The following is a 26,745-nucleotide window of genomic DNA, read 5'->3' on the forward strand; positions in this document are numbered from 1 at the left end:
AAAAGAAGGAGGCGGGATGATCATTAATATAAAAGAATGTCGCGACGGAGCATGAAACGAGCCGGAAACATGCGATACGATGAATTAATGACTTGGCGTGTCCACTCATGGGACAACCAACAGCAAAACGTCCACGGAATTACGCGCGCACCACCAAAGCAGAGCCAAGCTCGTATTTAGGCACAGCACAGCGTACTTCAACCGTGTGTTAGCGCTTGTTTTGCGAAAATCCCGGAACTCGACTACAGTATACCAACGGTGAACAATGATAATTCTTTTCGGTGCCGTTGTGTTGAATGCTTGTTGTGGCCACCGCCACTGACATATCCTCAGCCTCTCCCAGGCGTTCTTTTCTGAACTTTTTCAATGTCACCGTAATCCGAAGGCCGAACCCGTCCACATTTGAAGAGAACTTCGACTGCGCGAGATCTTTCCGAGTATTTCTGTCCACCACACATAAAACATTAACGGCCTCGATAGTGCTAACATGTCTGAGTACATCCGTAACCTGTTCCAACGTTAAAGGCATCACCCCACGAATCTGGAGTGGTACGGATCTTCGGTGGTATTCGTATACGGAATCGTAGATTGTTGAGAGAAGGGTGATTCCGTTCATTTCTTCCTAATTGCCGTAGAAAACGACCCGGAAGATACGGCTTCGAACGTTCCGGCGCACTATTTTCCACAAGGAGTTCGATTGGAGCGCGCCATGCACGCGCGCATCTTCCGGGCCGTTTTTTACGTCAACTACGAAGAAATGGACGAAATCACCCCCTCTCCATAATCTACTGTCCTAAATTCTCCACCTGAAATCCGAACCACCTCAGATTCGTGGTATGCTGCCTTTAATCCAGCAATTAGTTGCTATGATGTGACTGCGCTGTGATTTGAAAATTTTTCTGTGAAGCCAAAGCTTATGGAAGTCAACAAAACCACTTTAAAAAGTAAAATATCGTATCAGATCATGCGAAGTTATCCCTCTTTCTCCTTTTTTGGTGACCTAAAGAACTTTGTAGCAAATTGTCTGATGTTGTTCCTCCATTAAAAAAACGTTGGGGATTTTTTCGAACAGGTTTCTTACTTCTCTGTAGTTTTAGAAATAAGAATCTTTCAAGATTGAATCAGAAAGTGAAGTTTCCATAAAAGATTAATGTTTAGAACTGAATAAAATTCCCTCTCTTTGAAATTAATTCTGTCATCCAGCTCGCTAAACTAGCACGGATCTCCTACCCGGTTGTGTAAAAAACAGATATTATCTACGTGTGTATATAGGATTTTTATGTCGGAAACAAGCTACAATTCAAGTCATATCACAGAGAACGAATGAAAAGTGGAGCATATAAGGGAGAATTCCAGTAGTCAGTCAGCCGCATGTGTTCCGTTATGACTTGCCCTCTGAAAAAAATCATGGCTCTACGCGAATGCAAAGCTTGTGATTTGAGTGACACATTCGGAATTTCACAATTTTACGATATATACACTGAATGACAGAATGAAAACGTTGATGATGTCTTCAAAAGTCAGAGGAAACCCAACTTTTTACTTAGCTACTACACTGTACTTACTGTACTTTGCTGCCTTCTAACAATACTTCGCCAAATACTTAGTGTATAGTCCATAAGACATCCCAATTTCATAGTTTCGTTAGAATCATTGCTTTGCCAGAATTTTTGTAGTGTTTCTAATCTTCCAATTATACATTAGAAGAAAAAAATTTGGATTTTATTTCTGATTTTAATTTAAGGCCTCATCCAGTGCTGGCTTGGTGAAAAAAACGCCATTTATTGTGCTGGTGGAAAGTTTCATAAGAAGTAAAAAAATAATGAAAAGCAGTTTCCTCTTCTTTAAGATGTATTTTCTCGATCTACACAAAATCATTCAAAGGAAAGAGACGAAAACCCTTTAGGAAGATGCCATTTTTTATGTGTGGGCTCTCAAACCGTATCTAAAACCTCTTCACTTCAATGTGGATGGAGCAAATTCACTCAGAAAAAGAAAAAAGTTTCCGTTAAGTCCGTTCCACTAACGCTTGTCTCGATGTTTTCTGCTTAAAGAACCATCTTCGTGGGCATTTGAAGTCTGCTACAATTACCTTCAGAGAAGCGATAACTGTAAAAGAATCAGAGTAAGATCTTACCACCTAATAGTGTACGTACCGTAACCCGAAGCTGGTCTTTTTCATCGCACGCCAACTTTCGACGAAACGCGCACGCCTGATGCTTGCTGATCGGGGGAAGTCGCGTGTGAGAGATTTCTCGTTTCGTTAATGGATTCTTCCTGGCGCTACACGGCGCGCAGCCGCTCACGCAGATTACGGTAGTTGGTTGGTGCTCGGAGTGCGCTCTTTGCTGTTTCTTAGGCAACGTAGAGATATCATTTGGAGATCATGGGTCTTCTTTGCGATCTCATTGATCTCTGTCTTGATACGCTTCGATTACAGCTTCTTTTCGTAAGAACTTCGACAATTGCGGTCGCAGACAAAGTAAGGTCCCTTCAAAAAGTGATGCCCATAGATAGCGGGAAAATCGAGAGGGGGTCGAGTCAACCGTAATAGTCGAGGAGTCATCGTACTTGATGTCCAGACCTTTAATTGCTCATCGGGAGTCTATGGAGGCAGCAAGCTGGCAGATGGTCGGATTCACACATGCAGCCATGCAGAATGTGGTGGTAGCTCGCGAACAGGTGAACAGTGGTCAGCGAGGGGTCAACCGGCTGAGGTGGACGAGGTGGTGATGAGGTGGTGGGGATCTAAAGCATAACTGATCCTATCTTGCGGGACTTTCGGGCAAAATTCTCGATCTTTCGCTGAATAACGACAGGAAATTGTCCTTAATCTGTGCTGTTCTCACTGCTCTCTATTTCTCATAAATGAGCGTTTTCTGGACATTTGATGGCAGTTTAGTAAAAGGGATTGGCACATCATTTATTACCGAATCAGGTGTCCCTTATCAGAATTTCTATTAGAATTAGCTAGATTTTCATTTGTAATTCCTAGAGGAAGAAAGGGGAATTTTCCACTCTGCAGTGAGAAAAAAATGCTGTATTTCCGTGTTGTTCTGCACCCCTATTTCTTGGATACTGCTCTTGTTAGGACCCTGCAGAATTTCAACAAGTCATTAATTCAGTAGATTTTATTGCTGGTTGTTGGTTCTAACGATTTTCTGAGATTTTCTGCGACCACTGTGGTTATAGTTACAGGTACATAAATATTCACTTCTCTGAGATGTCTGCTTCATTCCCAATGTCTGGAATCTGCCACCTTCTCGAATTTTTGCTAAGATTATTTCTAATCCAACAAAGTAGCTCAGTACTGTATTTCTGATCTAAAAAAATATTTCAGTGTGCTTACTAATGTGTGGAACTTTTCACATTATTTTCTCCCCTTCTACATGGGAGTCGCGCAGGGTTAGATGGCCAATAGGATGACTACGGTAAGACGTAAATGCATGTTCTGAGTACCAATTTGCACTTTCTATTTTAATTTGGGGGAAAAAAGACTTGAGTGAGCGTAACAGTGTTCCGTAAATAACGATTTTCACAGGTAAATCCATGCATGCGGGAAGCAGCAGCCTTACAGAGTGTATAGTCGCACAGATGATTGTAATTCGAAAAAACAGCGGAACAATTCCTTAAAAGAGTTCCTATCTCTGGAAGACTTCTGTGAGCGCAGAATTCGATAATGACCAATGATCAGAACAAAAGATTTCATTGCCAGGATTACTATGAGAAATTCCAACGAATCACTTGCAGTCGATCGAACAAAAAGACCTCACCGACAAACGAGCTGCGATGAATATTCGATCAACCTGATGTCATAACAAAGGCCATCCAGAGTCAATGAGTCTAATCGCGGAACGATCCCGACAGCGATCATGTATGTAATGGACTCTCGCGTGCGGACATTGCGGTCGGGTAGGCTTTCAAGCCTTTGTCTCCGCCAAAACCAAACATGATCGATGTGCAGGTTCGATGAATTGCGTAACCTGTAACGGCGATACCGTAATACCGCAGTAATTATCATTATCCTGTTGCGGATTGTCACGGTGACAGCTTTGGGAGGTTTACGGAGCTGTTGTGCACTTCTACACAGTTCCCGGAGCATCAGGAGTTGTGAAATTTCAAACGTCAGAGTGAAGATATTACAACTGAAGCGGACATATCGGAAGCAGAAATGAAATGTCACTTTCCTCCCTCTCGATTTTAGAATTTTCAAGGCATCATGAATGGGAATGTTCGTCAAATATTCTACACGGACCAGGATGAATAAATTTTAAAGAACTATTTATAAAGAGATAATAATTATGTCTTATTTGTTTTCTAACTGACAAAAAATTCTGGAAAGGTCTAAGTTCCTCTCGGAAAAATTTTTTTCTATGTTCATCCGCCCGTTTATGCTAATATTTCACTTCAGAGTTCAGCCTTCTTGTAACGGTTTATAATTCGTTTTATTCGTCAAGTTTGACTTCGTTCTGTTGATACCTTCTGCTCTTTCTTAAATTTTACCAGCAAATTGTAGATGTTGAATAAATAAATAAACAACGAAATGTTGTTCAACTGAGCTAAGATTTATGCAGAGCCTATAACTGCTATAGTCGGGTAAAGTGATACTCGGTACAGTTGCGTAAGCGGCTGAGCGGTGCACAGCATAGCGGTTAGGATTGATTTGGGACCCTTGTTAGCAGCAATTTGCGATGGTCCCACCACGTTCCCGGTAGCTACACCGCTCCGCTCCGAGCGCACCCGTTTACGCACCGACTTTCATGTCGCTTTGACGCGGCTATACTTATGGTAAGGTTCGTAGCATGTTCGTAGTCGCAGTCAACACAACTTTTGAAGTTTTTTGCGACTGTGAATCATTAGATCTTCACTTTGCACGTGTTATTTCACATCTCGTCACTCTCTCGGAAAAAAACCTTTTATCCGATTGTTCGATGCACGCACTTGTGTACCCGTCCATGCTTGTAAAAGCTCGTCACCATCACAATGCTATGCATTTTTTATTCGTAGGCTTTGCGAACAAGTGAAAAGGAGCATTTGTCGTGTCCCTGGAGAAGGTCGTATGTACACTAGGAGGTGCTTCAGAATGGTGTGCGTAAAAGTGTAGGAAGAAGATGTAATAATGAATAATCGACGCATTTCTCATAAGAACACGAATCCATGATCATTTTGAATAATTGATCTGAATTTTGCAAAGGATAAAACCAGAAAATTGAAGAGTCCGGCAAGGTTTTTTTAGCAGCAGCATGTTTGCAAAACAATCTTGAAATGACGTTTTGATTGTTTTATGCTTTTTTCGCACTTAGTATGTTAGACGTTCATTTTTGATGTGTTTAAATTAAATAATAGTTGTTCACAGGCGAGGATACCCTGAATTTTTATAACGACAAGTTGAGATACGCCCAAAACGTAAGTGTCACATATTTGTTGCGACAAGATGGTCATTTGTTTTGTGAACAAAGCGATTCTTGAAGAAATGAATTGAAAAAGAGATGGAAAAATTATTTTTGAAAAAAAAACCGAAGGAAAACGTACCAAACTTTTGTTTGTCTTAGCTTCGAAAGATATTTTAGTTTCGAAAATTAATGAGGAAAAAACAACGTTGTCTATGGGATGACCAAATAATATCAACTACCTTCCTATTTCATTCCTATTTTCTGCAAAAGTTTCATTTTTTAAAGTGCCGCTAGGTCACATGGCCCAGAATGAGCCAGAATTGAGCAGGAAATAAATTTGCACAAAAATATCGTTCTATATCGTTTAGCTACCGTATCCGACAGCCAAGTGGTTGTCTTCGTCGTCGTCACCGCTGTTGTGTATGTGCGGCCGTCGATTCTCGTGTTTAGCGACAATTAGGAGGCGGAAAATGGCCATTGTGAAAACAAAGCACACCCTTTTGCTTGGCTCTTGTTCGGATTTGTGTTCGATGCCACATTCGCTGAATGCGCTTGCTGAACTAAAAAGCTGGGGGCTTCCAGAAATCGTTAAAAGATCACCAAACGTGTTTAGGAGCAGATTACTGTAATCTGTTAATTGATGCCCTGCTCGTGGAGCTGTTTGCACAGCGCAGATTAAAGGCGATAGGACGATTATCGCCTTCCCGCTGACTGCCTGACCTGATCACACTTCAAAAGCTGTCATTTGGGAACTGTGAGAAGGCAACGAGGAGCAGCACTGGACACAACTCTGGAAGTTTATGTCAAATTAATCGCTACCGAACCGAACTACTTTATATGAACGAGCAAAGATTATCTTGAATATTATTAAAATGACACTTGGATGTCCTAAAAAGGAAGTCGGGTAAGTCTCAGTGAGGATATTATAAAAAGCGATACAGGGAAAACAACGAATGTCATTTTTTCAACCTTCTGCATTTTTTCTCTGAAAGAATAGCTTTGCAGGGGAGTGATGCATTCCGAAAACCCGACCAAACAATTACATATTTTTCTGGAGAGGAATAAGCTCAAAATACAGCCAGAAGAGGTTAATCCAACGCTTTGGCAGTATCCCTTTCAGAAAACAAAAAAATCATAGCGCTCTTCGTACTTGAACCCACTCATCCGATCCAGACCTAGACAGAAGCTGAATGTGAGAAGAGAAGAATCAAAACCCAATATTGTGTCATGACGGTTCTGGAGGAGATGGCACTCTCAGCATACATATGAACAGTGCATCTGGCTACTTAGCTGCGTTCAAAAACAAGAAATCCGAAAAAAAAACTGAAATTCTATAGAATCAAACATACACAATCTCAGCTACGTGGCTGAAACATTCTAACATCCTAGACTGTTTCAGCACGTACCTGAAATTGTGTATGCTGTAAACATCTTCATGTTTCTGAAGTAAAATACCTAAAACGCGACGAATTGTGCGATGTTCACGCTTTCAATCGTGATTCAGTGCAACGGAAAAAATCTTTTCCAGTTTACAAAAACCTTTACAAAATATTTCATACTTACATAAATTTTACGTGTTACAGAATCACAATTGTTGCAAGGAAATAATTTTAAGAAAGAAAACAAAAGAAAAGGGGAAAGAATTTTAAGAAAGAAGAATTTCTAAAGAACGCAGTACTTCAATGCTATTCAGAATCTTCGTCGTCACCATGTTCGATTCCTCATACATAGTCTGAATTTATACCTTCAGTAGCAAAGCTAATTGAAAGCTTGGATTGGCCGTCTTTTTTTTTGCTTTACTCGATATGACAATGAGACAGACATTTCAAAAAATGTAAAAATGCTGAGTTTTTAAATAAACCCCACGCGACCTCAGAACAGCTGTAACGAACCAACCAGCCAGTTATCAATATGTGGCAGGTGGTGTCGTGTTCTCAAAGGAAAAAGCGACCGTCCACCTGGGATTATTGTAATTACCAGGGTCATTAAAAACCGCTCTTCCGAATTACTGGAGAGGGATTCGCGCACTGTTTGCTCCTATTCTGTATACCATTTTTTTTAAAAAAGAGATGAGATGCCGTTCGAGTTTTTCTTCCTTCCATAGTTTTTGCATATGTTATTATGGTTCTTGTGGAGCGGCAATAAACTCAGATTCACATTTAAACTGGGACAAAAAAAAGTCGAAGAAAAAAGAAAAGACGAAGTCTCGGCAGGTTCAACCATGCCACAAAGGTGTCCGGCTAGTAGCCCGGTCCTTGGGCCAAGGCTACAGGCTAGCTAAGTGAGGAGGTAGTACGACGATTCCGGTGCCAGGCTGCTAGCTTGCTAGTGCGACAAGCCGACCGAGGACAACACCCCCGTCGCGTCATACTGCTAATGTCTACTATATGTTCTTCAGAAGCTAGGGCGTACCCCAGAAGCGACGCGCATTGTCCTCGCCCAGGCAATGTGGCAAATATGCGAGGGCTACCGGCTAGAGTACGAAGCCGGCCAAAGAAGTTAGTCCGCCATCGCCAGCAACATCCAGTGCGTTTGGCAACACTTAACGTTGGGACGCTTACTGGAAGAAGTCGTGAACTGGCAGACAGTCTCAGAAAACGCGTGTTGACATATGCTGTGTACAGAAGACTCGCCGCAAAGGCTCCAAGGCAAGGGAATTAGGCTATGGCTACAAGCTGCTCTACCACGGCACATCAAATCGCAATGGCGTTGGCATCATATTGAACGAGTCGTTTAGAAATAGCGTCACAGCGGTGGATCGACTATCGGATCGCTTGATATCTGTAAAAGTAGATACAGGAAAAGTGGAATTGCGAGTTGTCTCTGCTTATGCGCCACAGGCGGGCTGTAGTGAAGAAGAGAAGGCAAGCTTTTGGGAGGATCTGGAGCAGTACGTCCAATCCCTGGAAAGCGAAGAAATACTTTTAATCGGAGGAGACTTCAACGGACATGTCGGTTCTCGGAAAGACGGATTCGAGAGTTGTCATGGTGGATACGGCTATGGAGCTCGTAACGACGAGGGGTTGCGAATCCTAGAGTATGCTGTTGCAAGTGACTTGATCATTGCTAACACGCAGTATCGAAAAAAAAAAATCGCATTTGATCACGTACACCAGCGGCGGTCGTGAAACACAAATAGATTTCTGGATGTTACGCCGAGGAGATCGCCGACTTCTGCAGGATTCAAAAGTCATCCTTACAGACCTTGTCGCTGCCCAACACCATCTGCTCGTTATGGACTTGAAAATCTCCCGTCTAAGGAAGAAACATGCAAGGACTGAAACACAGCGCATCAAATGGTGGAATCTGAAGGATCGAAAGGAGGTTTTTTTTGCGTCCGTGGCTCCATCTACACTTCCCCACCCTACTCGTAGTGTGGAGAAAATGTGGTCGTCTACTTCCAGCGTTATACGCTTGACCGCAGAAAACACTCTGGGAAAGACGACTCTAGGTAAGCCAAAGGTACAAAAGGCTACGTGGTTTTGGAACGAGGAAGTTCAGGCGGCAATTCGTGAGAAGAAGTCCAAGTATAAGCTCTGGTGGAGGACGCGTCAGCCTGAAGATCGGGGTGCTTACCTAGCGGCGAAGAGGGAGGCTAAGAAGGCAGTCTCCAGACGATATGCTTGATACCAGAGAAGGCGAGCGAGCAGTGTATCGTTTAGTCAGAGCGCGTCATCGCTCAACGTTGGATATGGAGCACACCAAGATCGTTAAGGGAGCTGATGGAGCCGTTCTGCGCCGCTCTGGTGAGATCCTGGAGAGGTGGCGAGAGTACTACAATCACTTGTGTAACGAAGAGTTCTGTCATCCTCCCATCCCAACCGTTCCCAGCGTCGAGGGTCCTGTTCTACCAATTACTGCCGTCGAAGTCAGTGCTGCCCTCGCAAAAATGAAGTCGAACAAGGCAACCGGTCCTGATGACATACCTGCTGATGTCTGGAAGCTGCTAGGAGATCGAGGGTCCATGTGGCTCTCAACTCTATTTAACAAGATCGTTGCAGAAGGACGGACTGCAGACGTTTGGCAAACTTCCGTGACCGTGCCTGTCTGGAAAGGGAAAGGAGACATTGCTGACTGCACCTCGTACAGGCCTATACGACTGCTCTGCCATACGATGAAGGTTTTTGAGCGTGTCCTGGAAGCTCGTCTGAGGAAAATTGTTAGCGTTTCACTCAACCAGTGCGGCTTTGTGAAGGACTGCAGCACTATAGATGCTATCTATGCTGTCCGAATCCTCCTGGAGAAACATCGAGAGAAGAACCGCAGTGTGCATCTTGCTTTTCTCGATCTGGAGAAAGCTTTCGACCGTGTCCCACATGAGCTGTTATGGATGTCCATGAGGTCGCATAGCGTACCAGAAGAATATGTGCGGTGGACGAAGCTACTTTATGCGAAGCCTACCAGCGTTGTACAATGTGCTGCTGGAACAAGCAGGCCATTCCCTGTACAAGTAGGGGTTCATCAGGGTTCATCCCTCTCACCTCTGCTGTTCATACTGTGCATGGACACGATAACGAAGGAAATCCAGAAGCAGCATCCGTGGACTCTACTCTTTGCCGACGATGTCATGCTCGCTGCGGAGTCTCGAGATGATCTTCAGAAACAAGTACAGTCTTGGAAGGATCAGCTGCAGCAATATGGATTGCGCCTCAACACATCAAAAACTGAGTACATGTAGTGCGGACCAAGGATAGAGGATGGTTCAATTCGTGTCGATGGCACCGAATTAAACAAGGTGAACTGTTTCAAGTACCTTGGATTCAAAGTGACTTCCACAGGCGACATTGATCAAGAAGGTCGAGCACGTGTTAATGCTGCATGGATGAAGTGGAAAATGGCAACAGGGGTACTGTGCGAAGATCTACAAGAAGGTTGGGCGTCCTGTTGCTCTTTACGGATGCGAGTGCTGGCCGACAACGAAAGCCTTGGAAAGAGTGCTGTACGCTATGGAGATGCGGATGTTAAGGTGGACAATAGGTGTAACGCTAAAAGAGAAAGTATCCAACGACACTGTGCGCTCCATTTTCGGCGTCATCCCGATAACAGAGAAGATGAAGGAGGCCCGACTGAGATGGTTCGGTCACGTCTTGCGGCGAGAGGAAGATTCTGTGGCCAAAACCGCACTGAAGCTCGACGTTTCAGGAGTGAGGCCGCGTGGGAGGCCAAAGATTCGCTGGTTAGACCGTGTGAAGCTGGATATGATAGATGCACGTTTGTGTACGGCTGATGCAATGGATAGAACCAAATGGAAGACAAGAAGCAGAAAAGCGGACCCTGCAACAACGCGGGACAAACGCTAGGAAGAAGAAGAAGAAAAAAAAGAAGCTACACTCAACCGAAATTTACTATTGGTTCCTTTGACTAACAATATAACAATATAACAAATCTTTTGTGACAGTATAATTTCCCAACACATAAAGCAATGCAAAAAAAGTGCTGCATAGCTCACCAAGAAATAAAAATAAATAACGGATCAGGACTTCAAAAAGAAGGACGAATAGTCGACTAACTTTCCATTAGTAAATCTGCAGAGCAAACCAGGGGAGTGGATAGGCACCCTGAGCACCTGTGAGGAATCTTGTACTGTTCACGAATTGTTGTCTATATACATATTTCATCTGAATCCTCGTTGCTTCGAATTAGGTCGTCGTAAATGATTGAAGGTTGTTGCAATAGAAATTTTCCGTTCATTTTTCCAGCAGTCACTTTCTAGGTCTGTTATCCGTTTGTTCCCGCATTTCATTTCAATTTCATTAGATGAGAAATGCAAAAAGCTGAAACTAGGACAATGCAATGGACTTTCGAGAGAAACGAAACGTCAAAAATAAAAGGATAAAGTATGGAATGCACGGCTTTGATCAATTTCACTAAGATGTGAATGCACGTTCGACTTTAATTCAGAATTGCTTCAGGTTTACGAACACCTGGTGGTTTATGAACAAGCATCCCAAACATGAGTTGCGAGCGCTTGCCGAGCGCTGTGTCGGGTCAATGTTTTGTCCTCCCAGACAGGTCTGATACCAAGTTGTCGACTCGGAGAAAGCCTTGGTTGGCTCTGCTGCGATTTCGCATCATCGACCGTGCATTCACAGTCGAGCCTCTCTTCAACTGCGCTGCATCCGCCCAGTTAGCGAAGTAAAACAATGAGGAATTTTTTTTCAGGTTCGAAATAACGTGTCAAGTAACAAAATGGGTAAGAGTGGCCAAACATCATACCAGAAACTGCATAGAAACACCACATTTCAAACGAGACTTTCGTATTAATACAGTAAGCTAGAAGTGTGACTAAAATTGGATGCAAAGGGGACAGTCGTTTCTCAGAAGGAATAAATGAGCTCTGAACTAACCTAACCGTCGCCAAGGCCTATTTATTTTGTACATTACAACGCTGTCCCATCTTCGTCGTATCCCGCATCTTGCAACTTTCGCGTTGCAACAATTCGAGGAGAACGGTGGATAAAGTTGTAAATTTTCAACTATAAAAAATTATGGAACCTTTAACGATTACTTTACCTTGTCGCATTTTTACCAACTTGATTCGAAATTAAAATGAAAACGGCCAAAAGAAATTTCTGGACTGTTAAGATGCAGAAAAAAAGTATTGACAGATATTGACAGGCGAGTGTTGCTTAAGGTTGCAGATTTTCTGGAAAGAACAGCTGAGAAGTAAGTCCTATGTAGATATCAAAGAGAAATTATTCCGTAACATTGTTAGATGTTAGGATCTCTGATTTTTCGGAAGTCTTTCTTGCTTTGCGTGATTCATGCTCAATGGCCATACATCGCGTCGGAACGCGACAGGCTACAACATGGATAGTTCGGCGCTGGAGACTAATTGGCTATTACAGGATGGCGACAACTTTGCACCTCGCCCTGGACTGGTATGCGGTTTATGGTGCCTTTCCGGTTTAGAAACGCCACGCCGCTCAAATCCAATGGAAATTAACTCTGATGACACTATTTTCGGTTGTTAAACAAAACTCAGCAAAGTATACGCCGAAAAAAATTTATTTATACTACATAGCAATATTTCAACGATGATCAAAGCCAGCGATACATTTGCATCAAATCACTTCTAATATTACCCGTCAATGTTGCTGAAATTATGGCGCATAAAAAAAAACAACAACAATAGTTATCACATATCAATAATCACATACTCCTGCGAATCACAACAGCCAACAATTTGTAGAATGAAAAATCGTATTTGACCTAATCGTTGTAAAAAATCTTTAATAACAGATGCTCAATTGGCCATCGACATCGTAGATATCTCAGGTGGTCCCATCCTTCAGCCAATCTTGTGGGACTAGCCGAATGGAGGGGATAAGAGATCACTGTGCCACGGTTATTTATACACGGTTGCGATAATTTCTGAAGAAAAAGAAAATCAAATTCTTATATAGCTTCTGCAGGGTTTAGCAGGTGATCTTTCTAAAATCTATGTCGATCATAGATGCGATAGTCGGAGCCTGTGCTCTGACCCCCTTCACTTTTGAACGGTCGGGGAAGGGAGCTCCTTCACTTTTGAACGGTTGGCGAAATCACGCCTTTCACTTTTGGGCGGTTGGCGGAAGGACCCCCACTTGGGCTGCACCCCATGAGCTAAACCCCCTTTACCTGAGGAAGGTTCGGCTTCTCGTTATAGTACCTATGATGTCGATTCATATAACCCAGAATCAGATATAAGATATTCTTCTCTGGTCAATAAACTAATGATTCCGAAAGTTTTAAACCTTCTCACCTCCGCAGACCAAAAACCGCGGTGTGATTTTACTTCTACTCCTGCTTTATTAGCTAGCACACCTGTGAAGAATGCGTCTTCAACTTCAAACACCTGCAAACAAGCCACAACTGTCAAAGAGAAATAAACTTCAGAATGCAAGCACCTTTTCTTCAGGAGCGACTTGAAGGATAGCAGTCAGAGCAGCGGGAGTCATGAGATATGCTGGACCACTGCAGTAAGCAGGCAAATAGTTCTCAGGATAGACCGACTCAGGAATGTACCTAAGGACACACCCAGTTCCTATATTTTCTTTTGCAATTTTTTTCTACAAGATATTTTACCAAGGATTGGAGGCTTTTCGAATTGGTATAGCGTTCTTGTGTGAATAGCATCTCAAAGTCTTACTCTTAGAATCGCCGATGATCGATTCTACCTGGAACATGAAAAGTTATTGATTGGTTCGATTCCAGCTAAAAACCTCAAGATCACCCTATCCAGTAGTATCACTACATCTGAATCCATTTTCAGTACAAATTTGCTCGGATGATTGTCTCGGATCCATCGATATCCTGCGAGCAGCTATAAAAGGCAACAGAATAATCATGGACTAAATCCACCAATTTGAATAGCTTCTCAACTGTGTGTTGCTTTTCAAATATTCATCTGAGTTTTGAGTGCATTTCACTTTCTTAGAAAAGGAATGTAAGCTAGAAACCGATGAGCGTCAAGACTTTCATGGCGCTTCCGTAAGAGATGTAGAAAAAAAGGCGAGAAGAATAAATGAGAAAGAAAGCAAAAGAAAGCGATTGGGAGAATTCATGTAAATAGAATTTCGTCCTCCCACGTGCATTGCAAACCACCCGCATTCATGTCTGCTATTAGCAGTCGTTGGAAAAATCCATTAAGTGATAAGAAAATAGAAAGCTAAAGCTAAGGAAGAAGTAGTCACGGAGTTCCAACCAAAAGAGGCAGAAAAAAGAACCAAGTTACAACAGATATCAGATGTTACCACAGACCTTGTAGACAAGATTTGCGTACGATTCCTGCACGTCCACTTGCAGAATGTCGCTGAACGTCTTCAGTTCCTTCCAGACGACGTCGGTCACTTTCTCAGTACCAACTAAGAACACAACAGAAATGAACCTGCTCTGAAACAACGGTGAGAGGTTAGGGAGAATTTCTTCAATAGAGGGAAGTACAGTTTTTATCTTCCAATTGCTTCTTCTATCTTGAGTTCCAAATAAGCAATGAATAAATCCATTAGTTTAGCAACTAGAGAAGCCCAAATGTATTCATGAGGGTTTACGAAGTTCGAAAAAGTCGCAGGAAGTAGGAAAAACGGTCGACATCTGTATGTATAAACATCACTCACATTAACGGCTTTCGAAAGTTGTGGATTGGCCCAAGTCCTGCGAATCGTATCCCGTATTTGAGCATTCCGAAGAGCCGTGCACACAATCACTACCAACTTAGACTCATCGTGAATTGATGGGCTAGTGAGATTGAGGCTGAAAGACGGAATAATTCCAATATAGACACATCTGCCACTATGAAATGGGATTAAAAAACCTACGAATTCGCTTCTCGAAAAAGGATATCATAGTAGAATGACTGATTCGGAAGTCGTTCGTTCTGAACCTTCGTTTTGAACACCATGTCGTTCGATATCAAACAAAAAATCCCTGGAAAGTGGGAGTGGAAAGGCAAAAAAGAACCTATCGATAATAGTAGAATTTGCCCCGATTCCGGTTACTCATGTTTTTCGAGTTTATGCGCAATGTACGATCGCCATGCATTATACGATCCGTTTGTAGAGCAGTCAAGTATAACGAAACATATCCGTTACGTGACATGGAATACAATAAAAATTCTGCAATCTTGTGCCTTAAAATACCAGGCGAACAAACATAGACGAAGTCATATCATGGATACCTAGCGCTAATGGATGTTGTGTGGGGTGAAGATTACGATTATAAGAGTGCCTCCGCTCAACTCCCCCTAATCGCCATGAGAAACGGCGTGGAAAACGTTTGTTTCTACAAGGTACGTTAGGACATGCCACGTTCCTTCCGCAAACTCTTCATTGGTTTTACTTAAAGAGGCTGCAATTCTTTGCTGTAACCACGACAGCAAGGAATTGCCGCCTATTCAAGTAAAACCAATGAAGCGTGAGGAAGCGTGGGGTGTACAAGGGTGGCATGGTAACTCAGTTTCGTGATACACTGCCTTAACTGTCTTTAATACCACCTCTAACTATATTTGCCGGAAGTTCTGCGATGGCTACTGTTCACAGTTACGTAAATCTACTGTAGGCTATATGCAGAGTGCTACAAATGTCGTTGAAAAGTGCGCACGATTCGGGTGAGGATCGCTGAGTAACGCAACCTTCAGTAGCACTGACGGCAGCATTTCAGTACTTGAGAGAGTTACTCTGTTATTATACTTCCTACCTCATTGTCCATCATTGTGTATGATATGCCCATAGAAAACTTCAAACTCGTCCTTTTTCAATTTCTGTTAGACTATCCGGTCAACCAGTCAACATGCGTCCAACGACTGGATGCGCGCGCATTTTACCAGCGCGGTGGAGCTGGCGGTTGCAATCGAGGCAAGACGTGGACTGCGGAGATGAGTGGTTGTCTCACTCGACTACATAGAGTGAATATGTATGCGACGTGATAAATTAAAAAGTAAAAAGATCTTGTGGATTCATATATTAGATTGATCTAACGTCCAGTTTATTTGACAAGATTTAACTAAATGAAAGGGTTTTCTGTGACACTAAACTAGACTGGTACGGTAAACTTCGGGCACAACTCATTCCGGCAGCTAATGTTCATCTACAGCGGAAGAGCGCTAACACGGGCAAAGTCTCTTATCCTTCAATCAACAACTGAGACTTGCTGACTAGTTCCTCATGCATAAAAAGGCTGCCAAACGCAATAAGTGGTTGCGTGATGACCATTTCCAGCTGCAAATAAAGTCTCGTTTAACCTGTTAGTTCAAAGTCGTACGGATCAATAAGTTAGTAATACCAACGTGTATCCAGTGTCATCTACTATCGTGCACTTTGTAGATCACAGAAACTAGAATTCGGAGACTAGAATAAGAGAATATAAAATCCGCTAATTTCCTCAGCTAAAAGCAGCTGATGCACTTCTGGTCCTTTAGACTCTTCGGCAAAAGAGTGTGCTAAGCGATGAGGGTGCAGAGTCTGTGTGCTATTACAACGACTGTGTGCTCGCGAAGTTTCTGGCCCACACTCGACCGGCTCCGCTGGAGACGAAACCCGCCCTGTACTCCTGTCTAGTAGAGAAATACGCGAGAATTTTTGATAATCATTTGTCAACTTCAACAATCGCTTCTTTAAAAAAAAAAAGTACGAATTCCTAACACTTGTCTTCATTTCTTCTTTTTTTTCTGTTTCTGTGTTTCTGAAACACGTGTTTCTTCTTCTAGTTATCGTGAGTTTTTGTCCAAACAAACTCAGGTAAAGTGTAGTTGGGGATCACTCAGCTGCGCTTTTATTCCAGGAAGCGGATAATTAAGTTAATCGGGGCTCTAAAACCTAAGCATAAGTCTTGGAGTCTTTATGACATGCACACTAAAATTACTAGTAGAAAAAAGGAAGATAATGCATCCAGAAATAAGAGCGCAGTTGAGTGCTTCCTCCCCCACTACCCCTTACCGCCAGATTCTACGTTTGATTAATATGTTTCTCATATTTCAATCAAGCATCTGTGAACACTGCGCAATTGCTTTCTTATTCCTCATTCATTCCCATGTATTATGTGTTGCCTTAACCTATGATTGAGATAATATCCTATCCCTAGTAATTACTGGAAATATCTTCACGAAACCAGGTCTAGCACATTTCTTCAGCCTCTGTGCTGAGAAATGATCAAACATGTGAAACAAAATAGCGAAACATACCCCAGCCAAGTACAAGAGTCATCATTCCTAACCTTCTTTGAAATTATATTGTGCCACGTTCACAAAGTGGATAGCATCCCAACACCATTGATATCCTGTCAGTGGTCCACGAAACAACGACAACCACGGAACGCCTCCCGCGAGGAAAGTGTGGGGTGCGCTCGCCCATCGACATCTGACTTGGCTGCATTGTCTCCGTTGACTGTGGAGCACGTTATTCGAGAATCTTGCCCGGTTAATATTTCCATCAAACTCGCATGGTGCTGAGCGCGTTCATTGCTGTGGATTGTGCTTACGTTCATCATGTGACCTTAACTTCATGTGATTCTGCGTTTCTGTCAGATGGTGACTCAGTCACAAATCGATTCGGCCGAATCGTTAAAAGACGCAGGCAATGATGCCGTGAAACGAGGAGAGTGGACGGAAGCAAATGACTAGTGAGTTTCAATCTGAGTTTTTCTCGTGCTGATTGCTGCTAACTGATTATTATCAGCTATACTGAAGCATTGCAACTGACTTGTGAGGACGACAAAGCCTTAAGGGCGGCTTTGTATAGAAATCGTGCGCTTACAAGATTAAAGCAAGATGATTTTGAAGGAGCTGAAAGTGACTCCACAAAAGGTATGTGCGTTGTCTTCAAACTAGCACCTACTCAATTATTTTACTCTATTCCTCAGAAATGATCTTTTTGACTATTTTTTTAAAAATTTTATTCATGTTCAGCTTTGGAATATGATGGAGCTGACGTGAAAGCTTTATATAGGCGAGCCCTTGCTCGTGAACAGCTCAACATCGTTGCAGCTGCTTTCAAAGATGCTAAAGAAGCGTTGAGGCTCAGCCCTAAGGATAAGTAAGCATTTCTATCCAATCACGTTTATAGTCGGGTCAAAGCGACATGAAATGCGGCAATTGTGCAAATGCGGTGCGGCTTAGTGTACGCTCGAAGCGGTGCGCTCTATCGCACTGCTTGGAGCGCAGCTGCATACACAACTGCAGAGAGTTTTAAGCCGTTTTAAACCGAAAATACCTAGGGTTTCCTTTTGATAATAATTATGTTCCTTAGAAGTATTTCCGATTTGCTGCAACGACTTGTCGTTGCAAACAATGAGAAAGTCAAGAAGGCTACCAGTATGGACAACAAGGTCAAGGATATGAGTAGCTTAGCTTTCGAAGGTCAAGCAAAAGACAAGGAGCAGAAAGTACAGGTGTGACATATTTCCTTATTTATTATTACTACTTATTTGTTATTGATTGCTTCTCAGAAACATTCAGAGAGTTTGAACTATTATTCTGAGAAGTTTCTTTTTTACTGAGTTTGAGATACAATCCTTTCCTTTTATGAAATAGTTGACCTCCACACCTATAGTTGGCGCCTAATGTGTTAACTCTATGCGCGCGACGCAATGGAAGCTCTTTCTCTGTCTGACTCACATTCTCTCTACCCTGTCTTCTGGACTCATGCGCATTTTGCTCATCCATTTGAACAAATTCGACTATTAGTTGACGATGACTGCAAATTTAATGGTTTTTGTTTCCCAATCCCTACTGAGTTCTAGGCTTTCAACAATCTTCTCGTTCTTGCGAGAGAAACAGAAGCTGGTGCTGCGAGGATTTGGAATTCAGTGAGTTTTTTTTTGTCGAAATTTGACTTTGTTCTGCACTGTCTTATTGCTAAAACAAACTTCTCAAGAGGAAAAGCATACTTGTTTTTTCTACAGAGCAAGGGAGTCGCAATATTGCTGTCGGTAGCTGAAAACAACAATGAACCGTTGGAAGTATCCGTTGCTGCAATTAGGATTTTAGATGAGATTCTGAAGAACCATGGACGAGTAAGATTTGTTTCCAGACTTGATGCGATCATGTTTTTGGATCTTTCTGAGAATTTTCCCTCTAAACAGGCACTGTACTTTCTGTCGATGCATGATAATGATGGTTTGCGTTCGGCACGGTACGTTTGCCGTCTCATGTGCGTTAGGGATGCTAAAGAGTATGTCGATGCTGCCGGATTAATAGTGCAGAGAATATTTAACGCTCTTGTTAAAATGGACCGTACAAAGGAAGTAAAACCAGATCCAGAAGTTGCAGAAGGTACCTACTTCTTCTTTTTGACATATGTTCATAAAAAGACTTTTCTGTAGCCAATAAGCTATGGATTATCCGTGTCATTTTGGAACTTCAAGAAATGTTAACTGACAAATCTGTGACGGCAATAGTAAGTCTACCACTACCGTTCTGACATAGGAATAACCTCCGCTGTTTGTTATCTAGGTTAGAGAGATGGTAATTGATATTCTACTGAAGAATCTAATGCATATGGATGGTGGTATTCCACGTGGATGGTCTTGGAAGTTCACTGAAGAGACAGGTTGGCAAGCAATGTACTGGTTAGAAGGTGTATTACAAAGCTGACAATGTTATAATTAAGGTCTTTTGGCCCTTTTGGATGTATCTTCGCAAATACCGGAACAGTGTGACTATCCGGTATCTCATGAGACTCGGCAACATGTGGCCATTTGTCTTCAACGACTTGATGAAGACATGGTAAATTTTTTGCCTAATCTCTTCATCTCAAGTAATCCACTTCTTCTTACTTTTGCCTATTTTCAAAGGATCGTTTTCTTTTGCTGACATCTGTTCTCCTATCCTTCTTGTTTTAGCAGTATCTTCGCATTTCACCAATCCATTTTCCAATTTATAGTGTACTTTATCGGAACAACCCGCTTTTTTTGCTGTTTCTACCCACTAGGTCTGTCATCATTCCCATTTCTGTTTTGGCCACTTGTTTCTTATGTGAATTTTTGGCGTTGAAGGCTGTTGCCAGGAATTGTACTAAGTCCCTCGTTTTTGCGCCGATAACCTTTAGGGTTTTTCTTTTATTAACTTAGCTTTTTCCTTTCCTTTAACTTTTCTTTCCTCTTCTTCGTCAAGTTTCTCTGCAATACCAAAGTTTAAGGTTTTCGACTCGAAGAGATTAATATACAAAGAGAAAGTCGACCTCTTTTTCAAGTGAGTTTCCACAATGGTCCACGTTGTTTTACAGCGTAGCAGAAGTCTTCCCATTGTAGTGGTCTTATGGCACGCGCTAGTGACGATTCAGAGGGACACAAAGTTCGGATAAAACTTGCTTGTTTCCTGATCACTATGCTTCAGGTGCTTCGTTACAACAAATTAAATTTCTTTCCTAAGCCGTTCTATTCTAGGGTCCTGTCGACATAGGTGTGAATTTAGTGACAAACGATCAAGTTACCGCTATGATGCTTCAAATGGCTGCTTCTTCTAACCATCTCATGCAAGTATGTATCGAAAAACTTTGCGTTCCTTAACATTTAACCACAGAGTTTTTTCATGATTATTTTGTAAAGTTCCTACCTTAAGAGTGTTGCTGCTGAACTGATCGTGATGACTGTTGTCAAACACGAAAGAGCAACGTCCATCCTGAAGGTTTTTTCAAATACTTTCAATAGGCAACAAGCTGACTAATCTCTGTGTTTCAAGGTTGGTGTGCCCATCCTGAGAAAGTTGTACGAGTCAGAGGATGAGAATGTAAAAGTTCGAGCACTTGTGGTGAGTCGGTATTGTTGCATTTTGTAGAAATTTCCCCTCACTATTGAGTGGTGTAACGAATCGTCCGCGGTCACATAGAAACAAAACTGATTGTTTTTACCTTATAATACTCAACACCGTTGTTAATACTGACAATACTTGTGCTTTAGAGCTAACCATTTTCAGGGTCTTTGCAAATGTGCCGCTGCTGGTGGTGATGATGCATCTCGAGCTACCATGAAAGAAGGAGCCCCGCAAAAACTTGCGCAAACTTGTAAGAAGTTCTTGCTAGAGTACGACAAGTACAGCATGGACGTTAGAAGGTGTGCTTTTTTTGAATGAGCAACAAGGTTATACTTTTCCACCCTGTAGGAGCAGTCTTGGTCTGTTAAATTCAGGTTTCCTAGATCTACTTACCACCTTGCTGCAGGACACTGCGCTCATTTTTCAACGGTTAATGTTCTATTGATACTGAGTTGCCTTCGATTTTTCTATGCAAAGATATTGAACTTGTGTAACAAAATACACATTTTCCTGGCCCTACTAATTAGAGTTGTACTTACGTTTATATTTTTAACTTACGAGACCGATTGAACGGTAAAGAGGGTTCCGGCAGATTCTCCGTGAATGCCTCCGAGACATTACGTGCCCAGTGGATATCCCGGCGGATACGCGAACACACCTTGAAGAGGTCTTGCACCACTCGTTCATGAAGATGCAGACAACCGTCTTAGATGTTCTTCTAGCCACAGAGACGCAGAAAACTGCGGAGTTATAAGGAAATATGCAAAGAAGAGTGGTATGAGCTGTCGAAATTACCGAATAAGTCAAAGAATAGTAGTGTTAGATAGAAGTACATGGAATTTTGTATGGTGTTCTAATAAAGAAAGGGGGTGAGTTTGTCTTCAGAAAGTCTAGAAATCTTACCGAATTTGAACTATTTTTCTTCCTGTAAGTTCCAAGAAGTTAGAGATACAGAAGGTCCCTCTGTCAAGAAATAAATTAGGCTACAAAAAAGCTGGCTTGGGAGTTACAGGATAACGATAATTCTCATTACCGCAACTTTTGAAAGCTGGAATGTTCCGTTTTAACGAAAATTTTTATGCACATAATTTGAAGCTATTAGATACATCCTTATCTCATATTTCACATGGAGATTTGTCTTGCTTCTGTACGATTACAAAATTGAGATCTCTTCACGTCACAAAATTGCAGTGAATGTGTCTGATTCTCCAAAACAATTTAGTAGATAGTGAATTATATTCTAGCCGGTGATGCAGTGTATGATTAGCGGTAGGTAAGCAGAGTCAGCTATTTAGGTGGCAACGAAAGTGAATCTCTTTAAACACGCTCCACGCTCTGACGAGGTACGACCGGGGAAATTGCTCGAAATTCCGCCGGGACCCTCTTTACACGCACTCCGATTGTATAGCTGCGTACGTTTCGTTTCGGCGCATATAGAATAATAGAAGTATAAGTGTAATTCGAGTCACTCGAAGTTAGACTTAAATTAGGCTACGTTCATGTTGAAGAAGTACAAAATTTAGGAATTTCCAATCGCTCGCCTTTTAATATTGTTTGATAATATTTTAATATTGGGTGTATGCTATGAGCTTAACTCCTCAATTGATTCATACCAGCGAGCATAATTCTCGTTGACCAACATCGTATCCGCTCAGGTTCGCTTGTGAAGGCCTCTCATATCTTTCACTTGATGCTGATGTAAAGGAATGGATTGTGGCGGATTCATTATTGCTCCGTGCTCTATTCTGCTTAGCACAATCAGCTGGGGCACTTTGTGTGTAAGTTTTTTCTTTCTTCATTCTCGACTTCTTAAACTGCAGCGTTAGGAGCAGCGAAATATTTTAAAAAATCACTTTTCATTTATATAAATGATTCTTTAAGGTTTACACTGGCGACTATATACGTGAATCTTGCGAATGCCTATGAAAAACCCGAAGTTAACGAGGAGTTGGTGAAATTGGCTCAGGTACGAAATTTCTTGGGAGATTTGCTTTTATTTTTTGGTTCAGTTTTGGCTGGAGTTTAAGCTGATACGGCGTTGTTTGCAGTTTGCTAAGCACCATGTACCGGAAGTGCACCACAAGGACACCGACGACTATGTTGAAAAACGAATCAGATGCTTAGTCGAAGAGGGGGCTGTTGCTGCTTGTGTGGCCATCAGTAAAACGGAATCACACAAAGCATTGGAATTGCTTGCTCGGTGGGTTCAGGCTTAAATATCTTGCTATTATTGATTTCAATTCTAAAAAAAGAGCTTGCGGTTTAGATGTTAGAACAATTTATGTTTAGAGCAATGCTCGCGTTTGCTGAGTATGAAGACCTTAGAGGTCGCATTATCAGCGAAGGCGGCACAAAATTGTGTCTCCGCCTAGCGAAGGAAGCCACGGGAGAGGGAAAAATCAAAGCAGCGCACGCCATAGCAAAGCTAGGTGCGAAGGCAGATCCGCAGATTGCTTTCCCAGGACAGAGAGCTTACGAGGTGACCTTTTTGTTCTTTTCATCGATTAATCAAATTTCGGTTGGGCTTTGTAAAGGAACTGTCATAATGAATGGTTCATTTCAATTTCGCTCACTGTTAAGGTGGTCAAACCGCTTTGCGAGCTTCTTCATCCTGATATCGAAGGGAGACCGAACTATGACGCACTGCTCACTCTCACTAATTTAGTACGCCTCTCCTCAATAGGTGCTGTAGTTGAAATACCTTTTCTTATCTATATTTGTAGGCAAGTATGAGCGATTCTGTTCGACGACGGATTTTAAAGGAGAGAGCTGTGCCGAAAATTGAAGAATTCTGGTTCATGACTGATCATGAACATCTTCGCGCAGCAGCAGCAGAACTACTTCTGAATTTGCTGTTTTCGGACGAATTTTTCAAGGATACTGTTAAGGTTCGCCATTGAAAATGGTATTTTTTGCTTTTGTTGAAGGAATTCCGTATTGAGCCTTTTTCTCTTTCAAAAACAAAGCTGGTTCTTTGTTGCCTTTGGGAACGCAAAACCATTTGTGATTTGGAAGCTTTACGCTTTCGAATTTTATCTACAGCCATAAGTTCCCATATACTTATTTCAACTTTCAGAAAGGAACAGATAAGCTAAAGCTGTGGGTTCTTTATGCGGCAGAGGAAAACGAACGTCTTGCGCGTTGTGCTACTGCTGCTTTTGCCATTTTGACAGAAGACGTGGATGCAAATAGACGAATCTTTGATGAAATAAAGTCTTGGCCGGATATATTCAAGGAGATCGCTATGCATGAGGATCCTGAGGTTTGCTTTTCCTATTGTTTTTTCGGAATTTCAGGAAGTGTAAACAAGCCTAGTGGTTTCCCTCTATAGGCTCAGCGGCGAGGACTAATGGGTATTGCAAATATAATGGAAAGTGATGAGAAACTCTGCTCGGAGATTGTAGCGGTTAGCAAGTTTTTTTTTTGTGTACATTTTGTATAGTTTGACGTTCTTAGAAGGAAATTGCAATCGTAGCATTGTTGCAAGTCTTTTTTAGTCCGAAGTATTCCGTGTGCTAGTGGCAATAGCGAAACTTGGAGCTAAAAATGAGGCCAGGAAAGGCTCTACAGAACAGGTACGTACATACAGAAGAAATTGGCATAAACACTAATAAAAAGATTGCAATTCAGGCAAAAAGAGGTCTAGCCGCTGCAGAAAAATTTGGTATCATTAAACCAACTGATAGGGAAATGTACGAACGAGCAAACCAGGTGTCAACAATTCCAGAGGAATGATAGCATCCACTTTGTTCACTGTAAATTAGCCAATAAGATCAGGCTGCGTCCTTTGTCTTGTTCGTTTACCTGAGGTTACGGGAAACGCTTGAATGTTTTACGCTTTCAACGATTATTCCTTAATTATTCTTATTTGTCGGAATTATTGTACAATTGATGCTAAAGATCTGAATGTGCAGAGTTTTAAAATAATTTAATCTATGTAGTAAAGTTGTTCTTCTGTCACTTATTTTCAGTCGAAAGTTCTAGATTTTTTTAATGAGGTTTAGTGAAGTGTTGGGCATGGATTGCACATCTACTTTGTACCGTAACCCTATTTTAGTTCTAGTGGAGTTGGTGTGAACTAGAACATCTCTCAGATTTGCCTCGGAGTTCCTGCAACATGGTTATGTGGCGCGCTGAGCACGGATATGATTCTATTTGTGCAGTTTTTGAACTACTACCACATTTCATGGAAACATCATGTGTTTTCACTGCACAAAAGTGTTATCGGACATCATTTTTGTGAGGGAAGCACTTCAACCAGACCGTCTCTACATTACTTACTCTATCGTAACTGAACAAAATCGTGTTGCGATACGAAATGAATGTTATATTCACGATACTTACTATCAAATAGACGTTTCCACTGAAGTTCCAGTAGCTACCGTAATTTAAACGATAGTTAATTAATTAATTTAATTAGTACTGTATTATTAATCTTCATTATTCATCATCAAACATAATTCACAAGTAACATTCTAAAGTGCTATATATCCGCATGAGAATGGAAAGGAATTTTAATCGTTTAAAATAGTCTCTTCATTATTGTAGCGGGTGATAAGACAAGCAGAGGGTGATTTTGAGAGAATTTTAAACTTCGCAAATTTTTACCGTGGATTCATCTAAAGCAGGCATGTGGCGGCGGAACGCACCCGGAGAATTTTTTGATCGATTCATGTATGCAAATATTATAACTTTGAGAAGTAAAGATCATAAGTGCTGCACAATTTGTAAATACTTGTACCACGCTGTAAAGTCAAAAAACGTTTGAAACAGGAAATTGGGGTCTAGCTGTAGTTTATTTCGTCGATTATGTTTTACAGAAGTCATCGATATTATTTTGGGTTCTGATGGAAATTCACACCAAAATATTTGTCTCTATTTAGCAGTGCCTTAGTAATACAGCCGAGTAAATCTTGATAACGCAAATTCAACAGAAATTAAAACTAAATGGAATTGTACTTACCTGTGCCAATCACGATCACGCAGAGTACATGTAAGGGTTTTATCCGACTTTTTCTCCAATTAAACTTCATTCTAGAAGTGAATTTTGCTGATTGTTAGTGCAAGGAATTTCTTGTAGAGAATCAGTCTTAAGTAAATCTAAATTCCATATTTCAAACAACGTTCTATGAATGTACAACGCGAACGTCAAAACAGCGACGATAATCTGGGATAGAGGATAAACGAGACCGATACCGATGTTGTGAGTTCAGCATGAATAAAACAAACACACTCACAAACAGATGGATAGTGGATACGACAAATACAATAAAAATTCTCAGAAAATAATTTCTGCGCCTTTTGGAGCTTCCAGAAAGAAAGTGTTCCAAAAAAAAGTGCAAAAAAGCGTTTGTAGACAAAGAAAGGCTTGGTTTAGAGTATTGCTTGAAGTGGGACGGTGTAGCGGAGTCAGTAGGAGGTTCCGCTCTGGCTGCATAACCGCAGGTTCAAATCTGTCTCAGTGGCAACCAAGCCCTTCGTCCCTCCGGGGTCGATAAATTGGTCCTAGAGTTGTCCGAAATACAAAGTAATAGCCCCCAAAAGTCACTGTATAGGCTAACTACACGTCTTTAAACCTCAAACGACACTGAATTGAAGTGAACGTGGTGGCGCGTCCCAAGCGAACTCTCACAGGCACTTTATAATTTTATCTTTTAATGCTCGAAGTGAAGCCTTTAAAATCTCTTAAAAATGAACGTATTGAGAAAAAAGATAAAAATTTACTATGCAGAATTCTGAAAAAAAAAACTTTTGGAACGAAAAATCGAATCAAAAAGAAAAATCTCTTAGAAATATACAAATCGAGAAAAAAAAAAGATGAAAATTGACTACGGAGACAAAATATACTTTTGGCTTGAAAATTCGAGTCAAAAAGAAAAAGTCGAATAATTTACATACATCGATTTTTGACACGATCAAACAAATGTTACATGTCCAGTTTTGAATGGTTGGGTGATAACACGTGAGAAAATCCCAACCCTTCCATTTCCCTCCAATCCTTAGTAACTGCATCCATAACCCTAGTTTCCACGAGTTTTTCACTACATCGATTGCAGGGATGGGTGAATATGTCAAGTTAGCACAACTCGCGAGAATTGATCCCCAAACTCAGTATCGGTGTGCGAG

General features: G+C 41.6%; 4 protein-coding genes across 7 annotated transcripts; 2 read left to right on the forward strand and 2 right to left on the reverse strand.

Moving 5' to 3' along the window:
• Positions 1-208: 208 nt before the first annotated feature.
• RB195_009701 (uncharacterized protein) lies at positions 209-616 on the reverse strand (the record flags this gene model as incomplete). The annotated part of the gene is made up of 1 exon (XM_064190369.1): positions 209-616. The coding sequence occupies one exon, from the start codon at positions 614-616 to the stop codon at positions 209-211; it is 408 nt and encodes a 135-aa protein (XP_064047952.1).
• Positions 617-2,386: 1,770 nt separating this feature from the next.
• Positions 2,387-10,620, forward strand: RB195_009702 (uncharacterized protein; the record flags this gene model as incomplete). Of its 3 annotated transcripts, XM_064190372.1 has the most annotated exons (5): positions 7,851-7,919; positions 8,018-8,444; positions 8,596-8,961; positions 9,008-9,999; positions 10,072-10,620. In XM_064190372.1, the coding sequence occupies 5 exons, from the start codon at positions 7,851-7,853 to the stop codon at positions 10,618-10,620; spliced, it is 2,403 nt and encodes an 800-aa protein (XP_064047954.1). The 3 variants fall into 3 exon arrangements, with proteins under 3 accessions (XP_064047953.1, XP_064047954.1, XP_064047955.1); XM_064190370.1 differs by lacking the exons at positions 8,596-8,961; positions 9,008-9,999; positions 10,072-10,620 and adding exons at positions 2,387-2,482; positions 2,583-2,682 and having other exon boundaries at positions 7,792-7,919; positions 8,018-8,521; XM_064190371.1 differs by lacking the exons at positions 7,851-7,919; positions 8,018-8,444; positions 8,596-8,961 and having other exon boundaries at positions 9,013-9,999.
• Positions 10,621-12,605: 1,985 nt separating this feature from the next.
• On the reverse strand, positions 12,606-14,775 carry RB195_009703 (uncharacterized protein; the record flags this gene model as incomplete). Of its 2 annotated transcripts, XM_013450633.2 has the most annotated exons (8): positions 12,606-12,767; positions 13,138-13,230; positions 13,283-13,400; positions 13,461-13,552; positions 13,609-13,698; positions 14,136-14,267; positions 14,492-14,627; positions 14,693-14,775. In XM_013450633.2, the coding sequence occupies 8 exons, from the start codon at positions 14,773-14,775 to the stop codon at positions 12,606-12,608; spliced, it is 906 nt and encodes a 301-aa protein (XP_013306087.2). The 2 variants fall into 2 exon arrangements, with proteins under 2 accessions (XP_013306087.2, XP_064047956.1); XM_064190373.1 differs by lacking the exon at positions 13,138-13,230.
• A 2,619-nt stretch (positions 14,776-17,394) lies between these two features.
• On the forward strand, positions 17,395-24,354 carry RB195_009704 (uncharacterized protein; the record flags this gene model as incomplete). Its single annotated transcript, XM_064190374.1, has 26 exons — positions 17,395-17,489; positions 17,546-17,673; positions 17,776-17,902; positions 18,116-18,257; positions 18,609-18,674; positions 18,771-18,881; positions 18,951-19,140; positions 19,191-19,264; positions 19,321-19,417; positions 19,478-19,593; positions 20,006-20,058; positions 20,118-20,202; positions 20,253-20,345; positions 20,428-20,493; positions 20,548-20,616; positions 20,782-20,918; positions 22,275-22,397; positions 22,501-22,585; positions 22,668-22,819; positions 22,909-23,098; positions 23,200-23,283; positions 23,343-23,507; positions 23,696-23,881; positions 23,951-24,025; positions 24,117-24,194; positions 24,250-24,354. The coding sequence occupies 26 exons, from the start codon at positions 17,395-17,397 to the stop codon at positions 24,352-24,354; spliced, it is 2,892 nt and encodes a 963-aa protein (XP_064047957.1).
• Between the last annotated feature and the right edge of the window lie 2,391 nt (positions 24,355-26,745).

This window comes from Necator americanus, chromosome III, assembly GCF_031761385.1.
Source record: "Necator americanus strain Aroian chromosome III, whole genome shotgun sequence".
NCBI classification, from domain to species: domain Eukaryota; kingdom Metazoa; phylum Nematoda; class Chromadorea; order Rhabditida; family Ancylostomatidae; genus Necator; species Necator americanus.